General features: G+C 54.1%; 1 protein-coding gene and 1 non-coding gene across 4 annotated transcripts in view; both read left to right on the top strand.

Moving 5' to 3' along the window:
- The first annotated feature begins 2,113 nt into the window (after nucleotides 1-2,113).
- Nucleotides 2,114-22,431, top strand: part of RNF157 (ring finger protein 157) — a 62,696-nt gene continuing 42,378 nt past the window's right edge. For 2 of the 3 annotated variants that reach the window (XM_028519457.2, XM_036034156.1), the window contains exons 1-2: nucleotides 2,115-2,438; nucleotides 19,048-19,166. In XM_028519457.2, the coding sequence (XP_028375258.1) occupies nucleotides 2,351-2,438; nucleotides 19,048-19,166 (207 nt within the window). In that variant the 5' untranslated portion in view covers nucleotides 2,115-2,350. Of the gene's footprint in view, nucleotides 2,439-19,047; nucleotides 19,167-22,431 lie in introns of all 3 variants that reach the window. The other variant, XM_036034155.1, reaches the window with a different exon arrangement.
- Nucleotides 15,043-15,146, top strand: LOC114504372. The gene has a single exon (XR_003685149.1). It is a non-coding gene; the product is annotated as a U6 spliceosomal RNA (small nuclear RNA).

Raw genomic sequence — 22,431 nt, 5'->3', positions numbered from 1 at the left:
GGCTGAGCCCAAAGTTAACACAGTGCTTAGGGTGCTGATTTGTCCAACTCAAAACCCAGGGCTTACCCCGGCTGGTGTAGCTCAGCGGATTGAGCACGGGCCACAGACCACAGGGCTGCCGGTTCGATTCCCAGTCAGGGCACATGCCCAGGTTGTAGGCCAGATCCCCAGTGGGGGCCATGTGAGAGGCAACCACACACTGATACTTCTCTCCCTCTCTTTCCCCCTCCCTTCCCCTCTCTCTAAAAAATAAAATCTTAAAACAAAACAGGGCTTGTTCTCCTCCCTGTTTTCTCCTCACTTTTTTCAAACATAACATGCGGGAGTTGACAGCACACGCTTCGTAGCGTTGCTATGAGGGATGCCAGCTTCCGTGTGTGTAAAGCTTTCCGAAGGAGGCTTTTTCCTTCCCACTGACCGTGTCCGGTAAGTGTCCGCCAATGCCATCGCGCTCTGCGGTTTCCCTCGGCCGTTCCGCGCATCGATTCATGCCTCATTCGTGGGAAGAGAACCCTAGTGACAGGTTTGGGGGGCTGAGAGCCGCCGGCGCGGGGGCCAGAACGGACCCTCGGGAATGGCCTGAGGGAGCCCCATCCCTGCCTCACCCTGGCCGGAAAGAAGAAACCCTCCAGCACGGATAAACCCCTAAAGGACACGGTACCCCCTTTTCAAGGTGCTGACGGCAGAGAGAACAAAGGCTTCTGAATGGAGCCCACGGTGGCGAGGCTGCAGTTGGCTCCGTGACGCGCTGCAGGCCTGTTCCGGGGCGGCTCGAGGCTCTCCGGGACTTGTGGTTCACCCTCACCCAGTAATTACAGGTAGGAACCTGGGTGGCGGAAGGTGTATCAAAGTGGACACCAGTTCCCACCCAAAGGGACGTCTGAAAGCTTTCTAGTGGTTAGGGCCGGGGTCTGGAGGGGGGCCTCTGAGCTCCGCCAGGGAGCTCTGGGGCTTGGGAGACGCTGCTGTCAGCTTGTCTGAGCCAGGGACTCGCCCCGCTGTGCAGGCTGCTCAGCGTCAGCCAATGTCAATGGCCAGAGAGGTGCCCCTGCCCTCCTGGGGCCTTGGGGACCACCGCGGCGCCAGGTCTGTTGGCTGCTGCTGAAAGAGGGTGACGGAAAAGGCAACATGCCCCCAGGAAAAGGCGAGACTCTGTAAAATGGTGCTCCGAACCCCATGAAGGAGACCAGGCACTCCGCGCTGTACCTTAAATCCTGTTGACGAGTTGTGCGGTCATGTTCCAGCCGCTGAAGTTTTTGCTGATCAGTCCACCGTCTTAGAAAAACAAAACAACAAAACACACACCAGACCCACAGATAAAATAAAAGGTTTAAAACACGGGTGTCTGTAATTAAGCTTTGGAATGACGGCTTCTGTCTCTCCGAGCTCCCCGCTGTTTGGTGTGGGTTTTATCAAAAAGAGCGCCCTCCACCCCCTGGCCGGCCCCACCCGGTTCTGCCTGCTTTGCCCTGAGTTGACTCTGGGAATCGGGCCTTTCCAAAGTTTCCAGAAGGTGCCATGGGAAGCTGACCGCCTGGATCTCATCTTGGTTGGTGCTCTCCTAAGCTCAGGGCTGCGGGAGCTGGCCAAGGGACCCCACGCACAGACGGCCTCCGTAGAGACCAGCGATGGGAAAGCTGCTCCCCGCGAGGGACGGCGGGTCATCATCACGGACTCACGTCCCCGACTCCTGGGAGGTGGGACTGGCAGAGCACTTTGGAGCCAAGGCGCCCGCTGCGAGGTGAGGGATGCCAAAGCGGCGTGAGCCTGTGTGGGCGCCCCTCTGCGGGGTTCCGACCATCGGCTCTGCAGATGCCGAGCTGGGCTGTAGGGGGCTCCCTCCCGGCCGGGAAGCCCCGGGCCGCGGCGGGTTTGGGGGACAATGGGGAGCCACCTCGGCCGAGCCTCGAGCGCCGCGCGGTCCTCGGAGCCGGGAGGAGCGAGCTCCGCCGGGCCACGCGCCCTCGGCCCCCGCCCCCGCCCCCGCCCCCGCCGCGAGCCTGGCTGCCGCTCCGCCGCATCCCGCCGCTCATTGGCTGGCGCCGCGCGGCCGCTCCCGCCCCGCCGCACCATTGGCCGTGGCCGCCGCGGTCCCCGCGCGGAGTCGCCGCTGACATCACGCGGCCTGAGGCGGCGGCGGCGCCCCCGGCCCACCCGCAGCCCCCGACGCAGAGGCGCCGCGGCGGGGCCCGGCAGAGGATGGTGCGCGGCGCGCCGGGGGCTCCCCGCCGCCAGGGCCGCAGCGCCGACGCCGAGGCCGAGCCGGCAGCCCGGTGCAGCCGACCCCCGCTCCGGGCGCGGGGCGATCGGCCCCGGTGAAGACGCCCAGGGCGGCGCGGGCGCAGCGGCCATGGGCGCCCTGACTAGCCGGCAGCACGCGGGCGTGGAGGAGGTGGACATCCCGTCCAATTCCGTGTACCGCTACCCGCCCAAGTCCGGTGAGGGCGCCGCCCGGGCTGGGGAGGTGGTCGCGACGCTGCTGGGCGGGGGCTCCGGGGGTCCTAGGGACCGAGCGCTCCAGGTCGCCGCAGAGCGATCTTGGAGGGAGGGAGGTCGTGCGGGAGGAGTGCGGGGCTGCTCGAGGGGCCTTGGCGGGGTCGCCGCGGTGGCCAGCCATCGGCCGGTGGACCAGATCGGCCTGCGCACAGGCTGCCCTGTGACAGAGACCTGTGCCCGGGGGACTGCGGCTCCCGAGGGGCGGGGTGCCCTGGGCGCAGGTGGGTCTGCGGGCCGCAGCGCCAGGTCCCTTTCTTTCTTGCCGGGGCCCCCTTTCCCTTGGGGAGCCGAGGGCCGGGAGAGGAGGGCCGGCATCGGAAACACGCACCTGTGCTGGGTGGGGGCCCTGGCCGAAGCATCAGGCCCCAGAGAGGAACCGGCGCAGGTTTGAATTCGGTTTCTCAGGGGCCAGCTCGCATCGACTGCCAGAGGAAGGAGGCAGAAAATGCATTTACACTGCTGATGCTTTCCCAGGGGCTGCCAGAAGGAAAAAGAAGTGTTTAGCCGGAAGGTTTGGGAGTAGAAGCAGGAGTCACCCAGGCTGTCCCTTTGCCAGCGTAGCAGCAAGCCCAGGGTCTGGAATGGGGAGAGCCCTGGGACTGGGCGCAGGTGTTTAAAATGGATACAAGCGCCGTGTTTATTTTCAGAGCCATGGAGAAGAGAAATGTCTCCAGCCTCCAGGCTGCGGCACAGGCACTGGAGACGGAGCAGGGTCTGGACGGCCAAGGAGAGAGGCTCTCCAGCTCGGGCGCCAGCCACTTCTGAGCTGCTGGTGCATGACCAAATTGTCTGCTCCTTGCTTTTCTCAAGGTTTCCGGGGACCTATGACGGTCGCTTTCTCTTTGGCTTAGGACCTGGTGGGGCTTTGGGTAATTCTGGAGAGGTGTCAGAACTGGCCATTGGAATAAAGACACGCTGGTGAGGCAAGCCAGCTTCCCAGCAGCGCGTCCTCCTTGTGCCAGGTGGACGCGGGCACCAGACAGTGAACCCGGCCCCTGCGGAGTGTCTGCCAGCGCGGAGCTTCCCACGGCTGCGGTGCCAGAGCAGGACTGCTCGCAGGCAGGAATATGCCCGAGAGCCGCTGCACACCAGTCTGACAGAAAGCTGGGGGGGTTCAGTCGAGCGTTAATCAAGCTCCAGCTAATTATGACAGTAGGAAACCGGTGCTAGGGCAGCGTGCATCTCGCTGTTTCGTAGATGAACATATGCACACGTATTTGCGAGTGTTTTTTTTTTCCCTTTCTGGGATCACTTAGCTTTTATTGATCAGGATACGGAGGCGGTCTTGCTGAGCTTGGAGTTTTCAGCAGAGTTCTGCCTGCTGCAATGCATCCCCGCTCCGTGCGCAGATGGGGATTCACGGAGGTGATTCACCGGAAGGCTGTTCCCCAAAGGATATCGATACAAGTATGAATCTTGGATGATGATCACGAAAGGGTGATGGACCAAACTAAAACTTTTCTTAGCCTACGCACTCAGTACCTGCAGTCTTAAATAATCCTCTCCACGCTACTAATTTTTTAAAGTTTTACCTGATTGTTGCTCACTTTTCCCCCTATTTAAAAAATCCTCACCTAAGGACAGGCAGATTGATCCTAGAGGGGGGGAAGGGAGGGAGACAGAGACGGGGAGAAACATCGACGTGAGAGAGGGGCATCCGTCCATCCAGTGCCTCTCGCATCTGCCGTGACTGGGGATCGAACCTGCAACCCAGGTCTGTGCCCTGACCAAGCATCCAGCAGCGACCTTTCAGTTGACAGGCTGCTGCTCCAACCAGCTGAGCCACACCGGCCAGGGCTGTTCCTCATTTTAATCAGAAATTTTGTGTGAGAGACATCTTTGCATCATTTCTCCTGAAGGTAAAGCACAGAAAATAGGAATCGGAGTGTTCACGTCCCAGCCAGGGAGCCTTCGTGTGAACTTGGTGTGAACTTGCACGTACGAATACGCACGGGGCCAGCGGCATCTCTCTCTCTTCCTCTGATCTTCACGTTGACTTGGCTCTTTATGGAGTTACCGTATGTTAGACCTGAAAGGAACCGTTGAAAGACGTGGGCCCAAGACCCGCTCGTTTCGCGGGCGAGCAAACGGAGGCTCAGAGGAGTGCGCTGGCTTGCCCGGGGCCACCTGGGAAGTAAGTAGCGCCCTTCCTACTCCACAGGAGCCTCTGCCTCTCACGGGGAAGTAGATTTTGAACTTGCCCTTGAGGGTTGAGGAATGGAGGCTATTCTGTGTCAGAGCTGAAACAAAACCCAGCGTCCTGGCCCTGTTGAGGAATCAAGCTGGCTTGATTTCCAGGCCTCCGTCCCGTGGGGCCTGGCACAGGGCTGAGCCCACAGCAGCGCCCGCCCTCTCCGGGCGCCGGGCCCCGGCAGTCTCCGAGGCCCCAGTGGTAGCCGCTCTAGAAACCAGTGCCGTCGCCTGCCCCCTCGATGGTGGTCACCGTGCCCAGCACAAGTGGCTTCCCCCCTTATTTTGTGTTTTTAAAGGAAACCCTTAGTTTTGCATGTAGGTTGACCTGGAAACACTGAAAAATTATTGAGAACAGCCGATTTCATGTCAGAACTTGGCTTTGTAGGGTTTTTAAATAGAGATAGGTAAAAATACAATAGCATAAATGATTTGGAATTACTTTTGTTTAAAGATTGTATTTCTTTAGTTTTAGAGAGAGGGTAAGGGAGAGAAAAAGAGAGGGAGAAAAACATCAATGTGTGGTTGCCTCTCACACATCCCCCACTGGGGACCTGGTCTGCAGCCCAGGCACGTGCCCTGACTGGGAATTGAACCAGCAACCCTTTGGTGTGCAAGCCCATGCTCAATCCACTGAGCTACGCCAGCCCGGACAAGAATTACTTTTTTGAATGCCCAGTGTAGTCACTTGGTTCGGTCTGAAAGGGGGACAAGGCATCCTGCGAAGGTCCTGTCCTCACTGGGGTGGTCTGCCCTCCCAGTTCTGCTCACTCCCCCCGACTGCCCCCCGCCTCCCGTCCCCTGTCCCTGTGTAACTGCTTCTGGCTTCTTCCGGAATTTCCGGTGTGCACATGAGCACGGCGTGCTGTGTAAACTGTGCTACACCTTGTGTTTTGCAGTTTGAGAGATATTTTTATATTATGTCCATATTGGAGAGTTTTTTTGGTTCTTTTTTTTTTAATGATAACTGTCTTTTTCATTGATAAATGATCATGTCTTTTTCAATGTCTTTTTAAAAATTTTTATTTATTTTTAGAGAGGGGAAGGGAAGGAAAAAGAGAGAGAAACATCAACGTGTGGTTGCCTCTCATGCACACACCGCAACCCCCCCCCCCCCCCCCCCGCCCCACTGGGGACCTGGCCTGCAACCCAGGCATGTGCCCTGACTGGGAATTGAACCACCGACCAGGGCTTTTTTTGGTTCTTTTTGAACAATTGTATAATACTCCTTTGTATGCACATGCCATTATTGTTTTTAAGCATTGTCTCCTACTGATGAATATTTGGGAGTTCTTTTCCCCGCTCTTTTCCTCTTACAAACAATGCAGCAATACTTAATGTTACACATATGTTCTCAGGTGGTTTTTCTTTTGTTAATACACCCATGAATACCAGTCATTCAAGTCAGAGAGGGTGTGGTGGGAGTTTGTTTCTCGATAGTGTTTCTGCTTTAGCACCGGTAGCTGTTACAGAGCATTGTATGGGCCCACGGTTCGGTCTTTGTCGTTTCTGAGTTGGGACCCACCCAGGCGGTCAGGTCCTCCCCTCAGATCCTCGCTTCTTTCCACGGGTCGTTTGCTCGTAGTGGAGGCACGTGGCTTCGCTGAGGCGGTGGTTTTTAATGCCTGCCCGCCCACCCAGCTTTTGAAAGGGACCTTCAGCTGCTGACAGTCGACCATGAGGCCTGTTTCCTCTGCCCAGGAAGCAACAGGCCTGCTGTAAAGACCACTGGATTCAAGCCCTGGCTGGCGTAGCTCAGTGGATTGAGCATGGGCTGCGAACCAAAGGGTTGCTGGTTCGATTCCCAGTCAGGGCACTTGTCTGGGTTGCAGGCCATGGCCCCCAGCAACCTCACATTGATGTTTCTTTCTCTCTCTCTCTTTCTCCCTCTCTCTCCCTCCCTCCCTTCCCTCTCTAAAAAATAAAATAAAAATAAAATCTTTAAAAAAAAAGACCACTGAATTCATTTTTTAAAATATAATTTTTTAATGGTTCTTTCTTTTAAGATTTTATTTATTTTTTAGAGAAGGAAGGGAGGGAGGGAGGGAGAGAGAGAGAGAGAAACATCAATGTGCGGTTGCTGGGGGCCGTGGCCTGCAACCCAGGCATGTGCCCTGACTGGGAATCGAACCTGCGATGCTTTGGTTCGCAGCCCGCGCTCAATCCACTGAGCTACGCCAGCCAGGGCCACTAAATTCATTTTAATGCCGTACCTGATCAGTCCAGTTCCTTCCCCACTACATGTCTGAGCAAATTGAAAACTAGGAGGAATGAACTTGGCTCAAGGGTGAAGCAGTAAACGTTTTATAAAAATTCAGAATGGTTATCGGAATCCTGAGCAGCTAACAGCATTATTCTCCCAGTTTTTGTTACACGGGAGTACACCTTTGCTCGTGAAGTATCAGTTTAGTGTTAGTTGTAAAATGAGGGACTTAAAAATATGGAACTGGCTACCTAATAAAGACTTATTCAGTTCCACCGCAGTCTGATGGATACTTCCACTAAAATTAAGTAGGTTCCTGAAATTTGTAGTAAATGCACTTAACCAGAAAAACCCCCCCAAAATGTCGCTCTCTTTCATGATGAAGTCATCAGGATTAAGAGTTCAAATGCCACTGTTATTTTTTAAAGATTTCAAAGGTGGTCATCCTGTTAGTTTAGAAAATCCCAGTGTTGTTTTTTTTTTCTTACGCGTAGGTTACTTCATTGAGAGCAGATTGCCGGCTTTCACTTCTTGATTTTGCCGTGAGATTTAGGGCCTCCGATTTCCCCGAACGATGGCGGTTATGCTCCCGCGTTCTGTGGCGTCTCTCTTCTCTTTCTTGCTCTTGGCGTCCGTGCGTCTTATGGGTCACCCGCCCGCTGCGCGCGTTGCGCCGTGCACCGGCGTGTGGGTTCTGGTCCTGCGCCCAGCGAGTTCGAGGCCCGTGGCGAGCAGCAGGTCAGAGCCCGCCAATCAGCTTTGTCATTCAGGACGCGGGGCCCGGAGGGAGTATCGACGACACCTAGTGTTTGGTGGCTGTGTGAGTCGCAGGGTTGTCCAGGGAAAGGGAATACAAAAATGCTCATAAAATTGATTGGCTCATGTGATCGCGGGGGCCGGCGAGTCTCAAACTTGTAGGGCCGGCGGGCAGGCGGGCAGCTCAGACGTCGGGCGGTGCTGCGGTCCTGAGTCTGACGTCAGTAGGGACGCTGGCGGAGGAGACGCAGGCCGGATTTCTGTGTTACAGCCTTGAGGCGGACTCCCTTCCTCAGGGAACCTCAGTGTTTGCTCTTAAGGCCTGAACTGATTGGAGGAAGCCCACCCACATTATCCAGGGCTTACTCCCTAGATAACTAACGCCCCCCGCCCCCCTAAGCTAGCACCCTGTGTGTTCACCCTGAGCTAGCGCCTTGGCCTCGCCAAGTTGACACATGAAATTGAACATACTGGCTTCCGTTTTAACTAATTATTCTCACTACCTAAATGCTAAGCTTGAATTTTCAGTTGCTGAAAGAGTGAGTGCTTGCATCATGAAAATGTTTTTTAAAAACCAGACTTTAGCAGTGTTTAAAAATTGTTATTTAAAAATTATGCACCTTCCAAAGTCTCAGAGCTTATCATCTGCAGTCAGAGGCAAAATGCACACATACAGAGATAAACAAGAAGACAGAATGTGCCACGACCAGCCCTGGCTGGTGTGGCTCAGTGGATTGAGTGCTGGCCTGTGAACCAAAGGGTCTCCTGTTCGATTCCCAGTTAGGGCATGTGCCTGGGTTGTGGGCCAGGCCCCCAGTGGGGGGTACATGAGAGGCAACCACACATTGATGTTTCTCTCCCCCTCTTTCTCCCTCCTTCCCCCTCTCTCTAGAAATAAATAAATAAAATCTTTAAAAAAAGAAAAAAGAAAAAACATCCACACCAAAACACATATACAAAAAACAAAAATAAAAGCAAAACATGTACATGGATGCTTATTCATAGCAGCATTATTCGTAATAGTTAAAAGGTGGAAATAATCCCAAAGTCCATCAACTGATGAATGAAACAACTAATAAATAAAATGTAAATCCACATGCAGTGCAATATTATTTGGCAATAAAAAGGAATGAGGTAGTGGTACTTGCTACCATGTGGACGAACTTTGAAAACACTAATGCTAAGTCAGAGATGGCCAGGTGTCGGGAAAAGTTCAGCCATTGTCAGTGTAACAAGAACAGTCTTGGTGATGTGATGTGACCTGGCAGCCAAGGAGAGTGGACTGGAATGCACATGTGTGAACAATGACGACTTCACTGTACTAGTCAGTGGGGGCGGTAGATGCCACTGAGTGAGCATGTGTACTGTGTGGCTGTCGCATTCAAAATGACTGAGCAAGTAGAGCGATGAATCTGCATCAAATGTTGCTTTAAGCTTGAGCATTCTTCCTCGGAAACTAGTCAGACGATTCGGAAGGCTGCCGCTGTGGGCAGCTGGTGACTGGCAGCAGCTTTACCACAACGCACCTGCTCATGCATCACGCCTCGTGCAGTTTTTGGTGAAACATCAGATCACCCAGGTGACTCAGCCCCGCTCGCCCCTCCCCAACAGCCCAAATTTGTTGCCCTGCCACTTCTGGCTTTTCCCAAAACTAAAATCACCTTTGAAAGGGAAGAGATTTCAGGCCTTTGATGAGATTCAGAAAAATAGGACAGGGCGGCTGATGGCGATTGGGAGAACTGTGTGAGGTCCCAAGGTGCCTACTTTGGAGGGGACTGAGGCGTCCTTGTCCTGTGTACAATGTTTGTCGTATCTTGTCTCTTCAGTAAGTGTCCGTGTTTTTCATATTGTGTGACTGGATACTTTCTGGAGCGACCTCGTGAATTATATAATCCCCTTTACATGAAACGCCCGGAAGAGGCAAATCCGTGGAGACAGAAAGTGGATTACCGACTGCCAGTGGCGGGGGAGGGGAAGTGCGGAGTGACTGCTCCTGGGTTTCCTTTCGGAGTGAGGAAAATGTTCTAAAATTAGATGGTGGTGAACGGTTGCATAACTCTGTGAATATACAAAAAAACGCTGGACGGCACCCTTGAACTAGATGATTGTATGGTATGTGAATTACATCTCAATGAAGCTGATTTTTACATGGACCATAGACCTAAATCCAAGAGCTAAGACTATAAAATCATTACAAGAAGCTATAAGAGGAGATATTTATTTGACTCAAATTGGGCAAAGAGTTCATGAATACAACACCTAAAGCATAATCTGTAAAAAGAAAAAAACCTGATAAATGGGATTTCTGCAACACTGAAAATGTTTCTGCTTTAAAAGACAACATTAAGAAGATGAAAGAGCCCTGGCTGGCGGAGCTCAGTGGATTGAGCTCAGGCTGCAAACCAAAGTGTCACAGGTTCGATTCCCAGTCAGGGCACATACCTGGGTTGCAGGCCACAGCCCCCAGCAACCGCACATTGATGTTTCTCTCTCTCTCTCTTTCTCACTCCCTTCCCTCTCTAAAAATAAATAAAATCTTTAAAAAAAAAGATTGCCTTTAAAAAAATGAGGAAGATGAAAGACAACTTATCCTCTGAAAGAAAATACTTCTAAAGCACGTAAAGGATTTGTGTCCAGAACATCCAGAACTTTCACCAAACAACGCAACAGCAAGAAGACAGACAGTGCAGTTTAAAGATGGGCAGAGAGTGGATCAGTCGCATCCCCAGCGAAGATGGAAACACGGCTAAGAAACACGGAGAGATGCCCGCCATCGGCAGCTGTTGGGAGGTGCCACTAACGTGGCAGAGAGACAGCCCTCCACCAGCACGAGGGCAGCTAAAATAAAGGCAGCAGCGAGTGCCGGTGAGAATGCAGAGACATGGGCATCGCTCCGGATGGTCACCACATGGGAGGTGGCCCGCATGGCCATTGACCAGTGAACGGTTTAACTACACAGAGGGTGCGTGTGCAATGACACGCCATTCGGCAATGTAAAAGGGGGACCTGCTGATACACGCGGCACAGCGTGGGTTAACCCCCAGCCAGCACGCGGAGGAGAAGCCGACTGCAGGACTGCGTCTTGTGTGAGCCGGTCTGTCGGAAGCGGCCGGGCCAGGCCAGGCCAGGCAAGCTGGCCGAGAGAGACGGCAGAACCGTGTTGGCCGGAGGCTGGGGAGGGGGCGGGGCTTAGTTGTGAACAGACGCGAGGGAACATCTCGGGGGGACAGTGGCCAAAGGCACTGAATTATACACTGGATGGGTTTTATGCTGCGGGTGTGAAAGCTCAAGAAAGCTGTTTAAAAGGACAGAACAGCTGAATAAAACAGAGTAGAACTGGGTCGCCGCGGGTGGGGTCCCCGGGGGCAGGTGGCTCTGAAGGCAGAACAGAACGCGGACACAGTGCCACGCGGAGAACTGCGTTAGTGGTGGCCTGAAGGTGGCCAGCGTGCCTGGTGGACTTGGAGAATAGCGAACAGGCTAGTCGGGGGAGGCAGAGAGTTCTGGAAAGGTGGTGAGAAATAAGCCCAGGAGATAGGTAGCAGCCGAGATGGAAAGGGACATCCCGTGGTGTCCTAAGGACGGTTCACCTCGTAATGATGCGGGTTGGAGCGGGAGAGCCGGGGAGCACAGAGATGCACCGGGGAGCTGTAGCGCGGGAACCCGCTGTGATCGAGCTTGGAAAGGCCAGGGGTCTGGACGAGGGTGGTTCCCAGGGGTGCCCGGCCTGCAGCCCGGCATGGCTGTGAATGCGGCCCGACACTGAGTGGTAAATCTACTTACAACATTATGAGATTTTTTGTGTGTGATTATGTGTCATAATCTATTTAATGCGTGGCCCAAGACTCTTCTTCCAGTGTGGTCCAGAGACACCGAAAGGTCGGACACCCCTGCCACAAAGCCCACATTCAGGGTTTTCGGAGCTTTGGTGACGACGACACTTTCAGCCTGGGGGACCTGAGGACTGAGGCACCCGTGACAGAAATCGGGGACCTGGGGCAGACGCTGCTTTTAAAGCGAGTCCCGTGTGTCAGAGGGGCTCAACTGCGCCTCAGGATCCGGGCGAATGGGACAGAAACCCACCTGTTCCCCCAGATCCCCGCGTGCGGGCGCCCAGTGCCCCCACCAAGATTTCGGGGAGCTCCCAAGCGACCCGTGTTCTGACCGCATTGGGTCGTGAGCACCGGCTTGCTGTCGTTGCCCCACTGCAAAGGTGACATCAGTGCCTTCGTCACTTTCTCCAAAAAATTCCACTCACGGCACGTAGTCACAGTGTAGATTCTGCCAGAGAAGTTGGGGCTTACGTTGCAGAAACACAGGCGAAGGAACAGTTGGCCGCCCTCCCCTCACCGGGACTTCTGCAGAGCTCAGCTGCCCCAGCCTTCCTCTGTCTTAATGTCTCTGTCCCCTTAACTCCCCCTTTTTTGGACTCTTCACCACCCCCTCCCCAGAAGAAAAACAAATTACAAAGCAGTCTGCGTTCCATCAAGCAGCAGCGAAAGTGCCCATGTGCCTGGTGCCACTCTCCGATCTAAATGGCTTAACAAGGTAGGTTCCAGAAAAGGGTCCTGCCTTCCCCAGAGGAGTTCTGGGGCCAGCCCTTCCGATAAAATGCGCTTCACTCCATCTCCTTCCAGGAGGAAAGGTTACTCACGGAGTTTCAGGCAAAGATGGGGTATCCAGATGAAAAGACAGGGCAGGTGGTTACAGATGCGGACTGAAACTAGAGAAGGAGGAGAGACAGAGGTTTGGAAGCCGTCGAGTAAGAGAAGGGAGAAGCCTGCGTGTACTGACCACCCATGGTGCCCAGCCAGCTGCGTGTGCCTCGGTCCCAACAATGGTCCTTTTGTGAAAGAGGCGTTGTCTCCACTTTACAGATAAGGAAACCCACGCTCAGAAGAGTCAAACAACGTGCTCGAGGTCACGCCACTTGTAGAAGGCAACATCAGCCTCAACTCCAGCTCTGTCTCTGCTCAAGGCCTTTGCTTTGAATCTAAGAGGGGGGGAGGGGGGGAGGGAAGGAAGAAGGGGGCGCTGGGAGAATGAATGAGAGTGAACTGAGGAGAGAGGACTGAGCTCCTGAGATGGGTCCCTGTTTGCAGCCCAGGCGGAAAGGGGAGCAAGCGAAAGGGAGGGAGCGAGGCTCGGGACGGGCAGGGGTTTCGGAGAATAGCTTCGGTGGAGTGGTGGGAACCGCTGAAAAGGTGTGAGGAGTTCCTGGGTGTGGGATGGGAGCAGATGGACAGATGGACAGGCAAGCGGGCGGGTGGACGGACGGATGGATGGATGGGCGGGCGGATATTAAAGCATGGTGGGTGGAACTGTGTTTCGCACTTGCTTTTTAAGTTGCGGAGAGAATGCTTGTACAGCGAGGGAGGTGAAAAGCCAGCGGGGAGAGGGGGATAGAAATACGGAGAAATGAGGGTGGGTGAGGTGGCTGAGGTCTCGAGGAGGCGGAGGCAGGCGGGAGTGAGAACTGGGGTGGAGAAGTGAACCTTGAAATTGGAGCGGAGAGCACCCTCCTTCCTGGGACCTAAGAAAGTGCGGCTGGAGAGGTAGGCGCGCTGGAAGGGGCCGAGCCCCTGACGTGCAGAAGGCTCGGAGCGAGCGCTGCAAAGAAGAAAGGAGGCGGGGTCAGGGTCTGGGACTCCAGAGCGTGGGAGAGGTCGGGCCCACCGTCGCGGGCCTCGCTCTGAAAACTGTGAAGGTAACAGGCGAACTACGTCGTGCTGGTTCCGAATAGACCAGAGCCGGGATCGAGGCACGCAGACCATGATAAAACTAGTGTTTCAGATAATGTTCGAAAATGGTATTAGTCAAGTTTCCTATTTGGAAAAAATGTTTAAATCCTGATCCTACATAATCCACAAGGGCAAGTTCCAGGTGTTAAAACACTCAAATGGAAAAAAAAAAATCTATCTTGGCATTCAGTGAGGCTGTAGGGGAAAGGCCGAGAGCACCCCCAGGCTCTGGAGTAAAAACAGCTGGCTCCGGGGCCTGGCGCTGCCTCTTACCCGCTGTGTGGCCTTGGACAAGTGACTTACACTCTCTGTGCACTTATTTCCTTTCCTGTAAAATAAGAAAGAGAAGCTATAACCCTCCGTGAGCGGGCCGTGGGGAGGAGCAGCCGAGGGGGACTGGTCGGCACAGTGCTGGCCCGGAGTTGTTGGGTGGGCAGTGGGAGCGGGGCCCGCTCCGCGGAGGGGCGGGGAGGGCGCCTACGGGACATGAGGCGGAAAAAAAAACAACTCGCAGGCCAGTGCGTGTGATACCCCAGTTAGGTTAAAAACAAAATACGGCAATTCAGAAAGCCTCAATATTTATGTTCACGTGTGTGCAGGAAACCCCGCTGGCTCAGACGGGTGTGAATGGTGCAGCGACTTCCCGTGGAGCGGGGCTGGAGTGTCGCTTCTTTAACTGCCTTTGTGGGGGCGACGTTGGTCAATGCAAGTACATGGATTTCAGGGGCGCAGCTCCATGACACATCGTCTGTGTGCTGTGTGTTCACCACCCCAAGTCAAGTCTCCTTCCGCCACCCTTTATCCCCCCTTGACCCTCTTCTACGCCCCGCCCCACCCCCAGCCCCGCTTCCCGCTGGCACCACACCGTTGTCTGTGTGTGGGATGGATTTTTGTTTGTTTGTTTTTCACTTATTCGTCTCTTCACCTTTCTGGCTCAGCCCCCAACCCTCCTCCCTCTGACAGCCTGTTCTCAGTATCTGTGTGTCTGTTTCTCTTTTGTTTGTGGTTTATTTTGCTCATTAGATCCCACACGTGAGTGAAATCATACGGTGCTGGTCTTTCTCTGACCGGCTTATCTCGTGACAGATTATGACGACTCCATTCCATACAAAAAATAAAAATAAAAAAAAATATATATATCTTAATTTTTTATATTGATTGCATGTTCAAATCATATTTTGGACATATCGGGATATCTAATATTGGGGTAAATAAAATATATTAAACAGCTTTGCTTGTTTATTTTTACCCTTTGAAACCGTGGCTGTCAGGCCATGCACGGTGATGTGGTTTGCATGATGTCTTGACTGGACAGCGCCGATCTGGAGGAAAAGTATTAGTCTCGTTTTCTTCCCTTAAAAGTAATTGAATTTTTTGCCCGGATGCCTGTTTTTCTTTAATACTGTTTTTAAAAAAGATTTTATTTGTTTTACTTTTAGAGAGCGGGGAAGGGAGGGAGAAAGAGGGAAACGTTAGTGTTGTGAGAGATGCATCAATCTGTTGCCTCTCACACGCCCCCTACTGGGGACCCGGCACAACCCAGGCACGTGCCCTGCCTGGGAATCAAACCGGTGACCTTTTGGTTTGGAGGCTGGCACTCAATCCACTGAGCCACACCAGGGCTATTTAATACTTTTTAATAATGTATTTATTTTAGTGCTCACTCTGGCAGCACGTGCACTAAAATTGGTACAGTGCAAAGATTAGCACGGCTTCTGCGCAAGGATGACTCGCAAATTGGTGCAGTTTTCCATATTCTTTTAAAAAAGAAAAAAACTAGTGTTGATATACCATATGATACTAACTTCAGGTGTACAACACAGTGATCAGACACCTGTGCACCTTACAAAGTGACCCCCCATGTTTCCAGGCCCCACCTGCCACCACACGCGGTCATTACAATCCCGTGGCTGTTCGCGGGGCTGCGCCTCACGGCCCGGGACTGTTTCTGTAACCAGCCCTTCGAAGGGATGCTTCCACCTTCGCCTTCTCGTGTGGCCCTGAGTACTGAGCTTGCATTAGTGTGGGTCGTTCTGGGCCTCTCCTTGTGGGATTGCTTCCTTGATGTTGATTTTTATTGTGGTGAAAAATACATAATGTTACACCTACTATCCTAACCATTTCTAAGTGTACGGTTCAGTAGTGTTAAGATCACCAGAATAGCCCTGGCTGGCGTAGCTCAGCGGATTGAGCGTGGGCTGCGAACCAAAGGTGTCACAGGTTCGATTCCCAGTCAGGGCACATGCCTGGGTTGCAGGCCACGGCCCCCAGCAACCGCACATTGATGTTTCTCTCTCTCTTTCTCCCTCCCTTCCCTCTCTAAAAATAAATAAATAAATAAAAATCTTTTTTAAAAAAAAGATCGCCAGAACACTTTTTTCTTGCAAAACTGAAAATCTAGACCCACTGAACGCTAATTCCTCCTTCCCCCTCCCCCATGCACCTTCCGTTCTAAATATAATTCTGGAGATCTGGGATGACATGCCTTCCTTTCTTTCCGGGCATTTTTGAGGCATCATTGAGACGTGACGTTGTATAAGTTTAAGGCGTCCAGTGTGATCATGTGACATTCGTATATCTTGCAAAATGATCACCACAAGATACGTCTTCTTAAAGCCCTCAGAGAATTCTGAATATGAATTTGGGTTAAAAATTATAGTTAAAGCCCGGGCTGGTGTGGCTCAGTCAGTTGGAGTTTTGTCCTGTAACCGAAGGGTTGCAGGTTCAATTCCCAGTCAGGGCACATACCTAGGTGGCAGGTTCGATCCCTAGTCCGGAAGGGTATTGTCCCCTGGCCAGTGCATATAGAAGGCCGATATTTTTCTTTCTCCTTTCTTGTCTCTTTAAGAGCAATGAAAAAATGTCCTCAGGTGCAGATTAAAAAAAAAAGAAGAATTACAGCTAAATAATAATGGAAAACTTGTCCTTTATTTATGAGTCATAAATATTTTTTTCCCTTTAGCAAATAGGCAAAGAAGTATTTTGGTGTAGTTCTTTCCCCTGTGCCACTTACGATTTCAGAGCGCAGTTCCTGCGAAGAATGAGCACCCGTGGTTTAAAAGGCACCTTTTCAGGAGCCGTGGGTGAGTTCGGTGTTAGCACGCGCTCAGTCCCACTGGCTGGTGCCTCTGGGGGGCGGGGCTCGGATGGCGAGAAAGCTCCGCCCAGGCCGCACATGGCGGGTTTGCTGCTTCTGGCTGGTCTCAGTGGGGCAGGTTTTTAGACGGGTCCCTTTCAAAGAAAGGAGAAGGCAAACTTTTGGTGCAGTTTATTCTTCCTTCTGAGTGATGAGGCATTCTTTTAAGTGCCCCGGGGAGGTCAGCCTTTTAAAGGAACTTGGCGTCGACGCTTCTCCTGAAATGAAAAATTCTGTTCTCACCCTGGAATTGCTGACCCTAATGTTTGGTCTTTGTGTATCTGGGCTCTTGGTTTCTGATGCAAGGCAAAACCGCAGTGAGTTCTAACACCACGTTCTCCATCATTTCTTTTAATATGGTAGCAAACAGGGGCCTTTCCAGTAGAGCCCTCGTACTTTCCTTAACCCTTTAGCCGTGGGTGCCGTTCTCCTGCGAGGACCGTGTCAGCGGCTCATCCATCCGTACTGCTGTCCCCACGCCCCCCACCCGACTGCTCACAGGTGCTGGGACCCCAGGGTGCCCCACACCGAGCTCGCCCTCTGCAGCGCCAGGCCCCACACCTGCCTGTCACCATCCTTTTTTCCCCGATTCGGGCAAGCCACCCAGCCGATGCAAGCTCTCTGCCTCTTCTAATTGCACCGAATGTAGAATAAATGCATCGTTTCTGATGTGCAGAGGATGTAGTTCCCTGATGGACGGGCGGGGTGGCTGTTCCTGCTGGAGGCAGCCAGACGCCTCCCCCTTCTATAAATTATGCACTCGGAAAATAGGGCCCGCGAGCGCCGGACATAAATAATTGAGAATTAGGCTCTCCTAAACGAGGACTTGATCGCTTGCCTCCCGGCAGATGGCTGCCCCTTGCGTTTTTAAGTTTTGACGGGTGACTATCAGGAGCCCGTCAGGGACCGCTCTGGTCTTGGCGGCTCTGCATGTTTTCTTGCTTGTTGTTTCATTAAGGAAGTGCCTCCCTGCGTGGTGAGCGATTTCATCCTCGTTGTTTTGTCTAAAAAAGCATTCCTAGACTCAAGCTCTGCGTGTAGAGAATCCAGAAACTGAGCATTGGGTCAGTTTCTCTGTTAGAATTGTCCCCGTCTTCCTTCCTATGGGGCTCCTTCCCAGGCTGAAAGCGTCCCGTCTGATTTTTTTTTTTAATTTATTTTTAGAGAGAGGGGAAGGGAAGGAGAAAGAGAGGAAGAGAAACATCATGTGTGGTTGCCTCTCATGTGGCCCCAACTAGGGACCTGGCCTGCAACACAGGCATGTGCCCTGACTGGGAATCGAACCGGCGACCCTTTGGCTTGCAGGCCTGCACTCAGTCCACTGAGCCACACCAGCCAGGGCCCGTTTGATTTTTTTTTTAGAGTTTGCTGCAGACCTTCCACAAAAACTAAAACCGACTTAGGGAGTTTAATCTGCATCCTGGCTAACGCAACCCAGCAAGAAGCCCGTGGCCATTTCATAATTTCTCTGTATTAAGGTGAGAGTTGGGTGCCTGGGAGCGTGGATGAGGCGTGTCGAGGTGTGAGCCCCGCCCCTGGGGCGTGCCCCGTCATGGGAGAGTGAGAGCGCGGACGTCCGGGTTCAGGGGCCTCATTTCACGGTCAGAGTCGGAATGAATTCCCAGGTGCACTGGCAGAGTCACCTGAGCCTCCCGAGGTGACCAGTCGGTGCCACCGTGTGCCGGCACAGTGCCTGGCTGGGTCTGGAGGAGGCTGCCCAGGGTGCTGACCCCTGACCCCTGGCGGCGTCTGGGTTTTGCCGCGTGGGGCAGAAGGGCCAGTCACCGCTGACTCCCACAGCCCTGGCAGCCCTGGCCCTCAGCTCGGCCCGGTTGGTGAGTCTGAGACGGCGGGCGTGCGGGCGTGGCTGTCTTTCCGAGCACTGACCTGTGGTCCAGCCGGACTCTGTAACCTGCGTAGTCCTTGCCAGGACGGTCAGCGCCGGCTGTGATATTTACGTTCGCGTGTTCCCGTTACACGGTCATTCTGAAGCACGTATGAGACATGAACAGCCTGGGCTGCGGAGGGCTGCACGAGGTGTCGGGGGCACAGAGCCCCCTTCGCGTGGGGGGCGGGCTGGCCTGTGGAAACCAGGCAAAGGAATGTGTGTGCACACGCCGATCCCTGTGGTTGAGGTTCCACAGTACGGGGAGGACAGAGAATCCCCACTTCCGATTCAAGGGGGAAAGTCAGGAACGAAATGCATGTGTATGTTCACTGATGTGCATCGTTGGGGGCGCCTTCTGGGGTTTCGGCTGATGGCGTCAGAGGCAGGTCGCGGCAAAGGCTGAATAAAGAATGCCGAAAGGAGAACAGCGATCTGTTTTACGTTTGGCGTCTTCTGTTCTCGTTGCTGTGATTTCGCTCGCTTATTCTGCGCTGTCGTCCCAAATCCAGAGGAGAAAGCTCTCCGGGGGTTAGCAAGTGCCCTCGTTGTTTGTTTGCAGGGCTGACAATTCTCCGAACCGGCATGTTCACCTGGCTTAGTCTGGCTGGTTCTGATCTTTCTGTCTCTCCCCCGCCAGGAAGCTACTTTGCCAGCCACTTCATCATGGGAGGAGAGAAGTTCGACTCGACCCACCCCGAAGGTTACCTGTTCGGCGAGAACAGCGATCTGAACTTCCTGGGGAACAGACCCGTGGCGGTACGGCTGCGCTCCGCGTGCTTCCTCCGCGTGGGGCTGAGCGGCCACCTCCTTCCCGACGTCGCTGGCTCAGCAGGGATTGTGGCTTGGTCTGAGTGGAGCGGGGTCCCGGGAGGCAGACGGCCGCCCCTCCGACAGAGCTGGGCCTCTGGCACCGGAGTCCGAGCGGTGGAAAGGCTACCAGAGTCTGCCGGAGGGGGAGGTCGGCCCCCCAACGCTAGCTCTGCCAAGGGTTCAGACTCTGCCCAGTGCCAGCAGCAGCTCTGCAGGCAGCCCCGCCCCTGCCCCGCCCCGCCCCCGCCACCACTAGCTTGCTCTTTCCCTGATGTTTTTTTCTTCTTCCTAGCGCTTCATACCATAGAAACTTTTATTTCTCTGCCTTGCCCCTTTAGAATGTGGATTTGGTAAAGGTCGCTGAAATGAATGACGGAAGGGTTGCCCTTGATACCGGGTCTGAGTGGATGTTAGGCTGTGTCTCTCTCGGTTCCTTCAGCTCACTCCACAGAGACTTTATTTATTTATTTTTAGAGGGAGGGGAAGAGAGGGAGAGAAACATCTATGCGTGGTTGCCTCTCACATGCCCCCTACTGGGGACCTGGCCCTCAACCCAGGCATGTGCGCCGACTGGGAATCGAACCAGTGACCCTTTGGTATGCAGGCCTGTGCTCAATCCACTGAGCCACACCAGCCAGGGCTCATTCCACACACTTCATGGAGCATTGTCTCTGCCTCCAGCACGAAGTTTATAATAATGGCTGCCATGTGGCTGCGGAGTGTCTAAGGAAGGTCTTAGAGACTTCATACATTACTTCTTATCTTACTTTATTTTGCTTAATTTACTTTTGTATTTATTTACTTATTTTTTCAGAGCAGTTATTATGAACCCCGTTCTGTACATGAGAGAACTGAGGTTCTGGGAGACGAGGAATGGCAGTAGCTAGCATTTGCAAAGTGCATACCATGTGCCCGGTACCGTTCTAAGCGTTTCACATGGAATATTCCCGAAGTCCCATAACTAGGGCTGCCAGGCCACAGAACAATAACCTGCCTTTCCACTGCTTGTCACCGCTTCAGAATATCCCGCCTGCCTCTAGAATCTCCCAGTTCAGCTGCGCAGACAAAACATACGAACAGGAGACAAAACATAGGAAACAGCGCCGAGGGCCTGCGGGAGTCTGTGGGCCGGGGGCCGGGAGCAGAGAAGGCCAGGGCGGGTTGCCTGGGTGCCGGTGCTGGGAAGAGGTGGCAGGCGGCCAGCGAGCCCCCCGGGGAACGGCTGGGCTGCCGGCAGCGGGCTGGGGGAGGGGCTCTCCAGGAGCCGGGCGCAGCGAACAGGCCTACACACAATCGTGTTTTTGTTGAGTCAGCAAACGTTCCCTGAGCGAGTACTGTGTGGTGGGCACTGGGGCACAAAGCTGAGATGAGCATGGTGTGTTCCTCCCTGGAACGAATAAGGGAGCCAGTCTGGCGGGAGTGGACATCCCCCGACGGCGAAACACGGTTGGAGAGGCGGGGGGGGGGGGGGGGGCTCTGTTACTGGGACAGGGCCCTGGCTCCGTCCTGTAGGCCGTGGGGAGTATTGACAACGTACAGGCAGGCAAGTTAAAAACTTCTCTTCAGAGAGGTTAGTCCAGCAGTGGTCTTCCATCTTGAGCTGTCATTTAAAAGCATTCTTGTCAGTGGCTTCATCATCTTCCTCCTTTCTGCCTGGACTGGCCCCTCTTCTAACTCTCAGTCCACTAGCACTTTCCAAAACACCAAGCTTCTCCGGCTTCCGAGTAAGGGACGCCCGCTGAGACTCATCAGATGTCCACGCTGCTTCTGCTCCGACAGCCTTGGCCGTCGGAGGAGAAAGACCTTTTTCTCCCGGCTGAGCCAGGTGAGGATTTCTCTGCCCCGCCGAGGCCAGCTCACGCGTGGGAAGCAACCCTCCGCCTCCTCCCACGTGGACCCGCCCTTCCCCTTGGTCCCTTCCTTCCTTCTTCCTCGTCTCGGGCCAGGACAGCGCTTTTCGTCTGTGGGTTTGTTTTTACACTTTTGACCTCTTCCAGGCCACAAAGATGACTTTAGAACGAGTCCCTGCTTGCTTGGGTTCGGGTCGAGGCTTGTGCCGGCTGGCGCACTTTCCCAGGGTTCCGTCACTGAGTCCCCGCCTCTCTGGGAGCCCCGGGCGACCCGGCTCCTTGAGAAGCTCGGGCGAGCAGCCTGGGCCCGACGTGGGACTCTTCCCCCCTGGGGAGCATGGGCACGGGCCTTTCTGCCGTCGTTTCCATGTGGTGATCATCCAGTGTGCTTCCCGGTGGACAGAGCAGGTGTGTTTTCCAAGGACATCAACACTTCACGTTAAGAAAGCAGATAGGACCCTGGCTGGCGTAGCTCAGTGGATTGAGCGCGGGCTGCGAACCAAAGTGTCGCAGGTTCGATTCCCAGTCAGGGCACATGCCTGCGTTGCAGGCCATGACCCCCAGCAACCGCACATTGATGTTTCTCTCTCTCTCTTTCTCCCTCCCTTCCCTCTCTGAAAATAAATAAATAAAATCTTTAAAAAAAAAATAAAGAAAGGAGATGGGGAACAGTCGGGGGCACGTAGCACTTAGGGAACGCAGCCGGCGACACTGGTACCTGCCTGCAGGGCCCGGCGGCTCCCGGAAACACTGGGGCGTCGTTCCGTGAACTAGGTGACTGACGGTCTAACCACCTAACCGCCGTGCTGTGCACCTGAAACCCACACGAAACAATACCGAAATGTCAAGTGTAACTGAAACATAACATTGGAAAAGGAGAGCGGGCGAGCCAGGCGATGCCGTATGGGTGGGTAGCGATAGAGCGTACAGAGTGAAGGGAGCGCACGTCCCCTAGGTTATGTAATAATGATAGTGGTTAGCATTTATGAAGCGCTTACTGTTTGCCAGGCCTGGGTGCTCTAAGCTCCAGGCACGTTGTCCCCACACCCTAGTGAGGAAGGTTCCCGCGAGACAGACGAGGAACTCGAGGCTCGGAGCGTGTAAACGCAGACCCCGCAGCCCGTGTGTGCCGGCGCCGGGATTCGAGCCCAGTGGAGCAGCCCCAGGGCCACGTCTGTGCTCCGGCCAGGCGGCCCCGGGGGCTCTGCCCGCTTCCCGTCCGTGGGCCGGAGCAGAGGCCACTCCGTGCACCTGGGGAGATGTGGGGCGGTGGCTAAAAGTAGACTGAGTGGCGACGGCATGTTTTCTCAGAGTGTTTCTTGAGTGCATCCTCGAGGTGCATCATTCCATCCACCGACCTG

This window comes from Phyllostomus discolor, chromosome 8 (assembly GCF_004126475.2).
Source record: "Phyllostomus discolor isolate MPI-MPIP mPhyDis1 chromosome 8, mPhyDis1.pri.v3, whole genome shotgun sequence".
Classification (NCBI taxonomy): domain Eukaryota; kingdom Metazoa; phylum Chordata; class Mammalia; order Chiroptera; family Phyllostomidae; genus Phyllostomus; species Phyllostomus discolor.
Note: the sequence above shows the minus strand (reverse complement) of the source record. Positions and strands in the feature narration are given on the sequence as shown.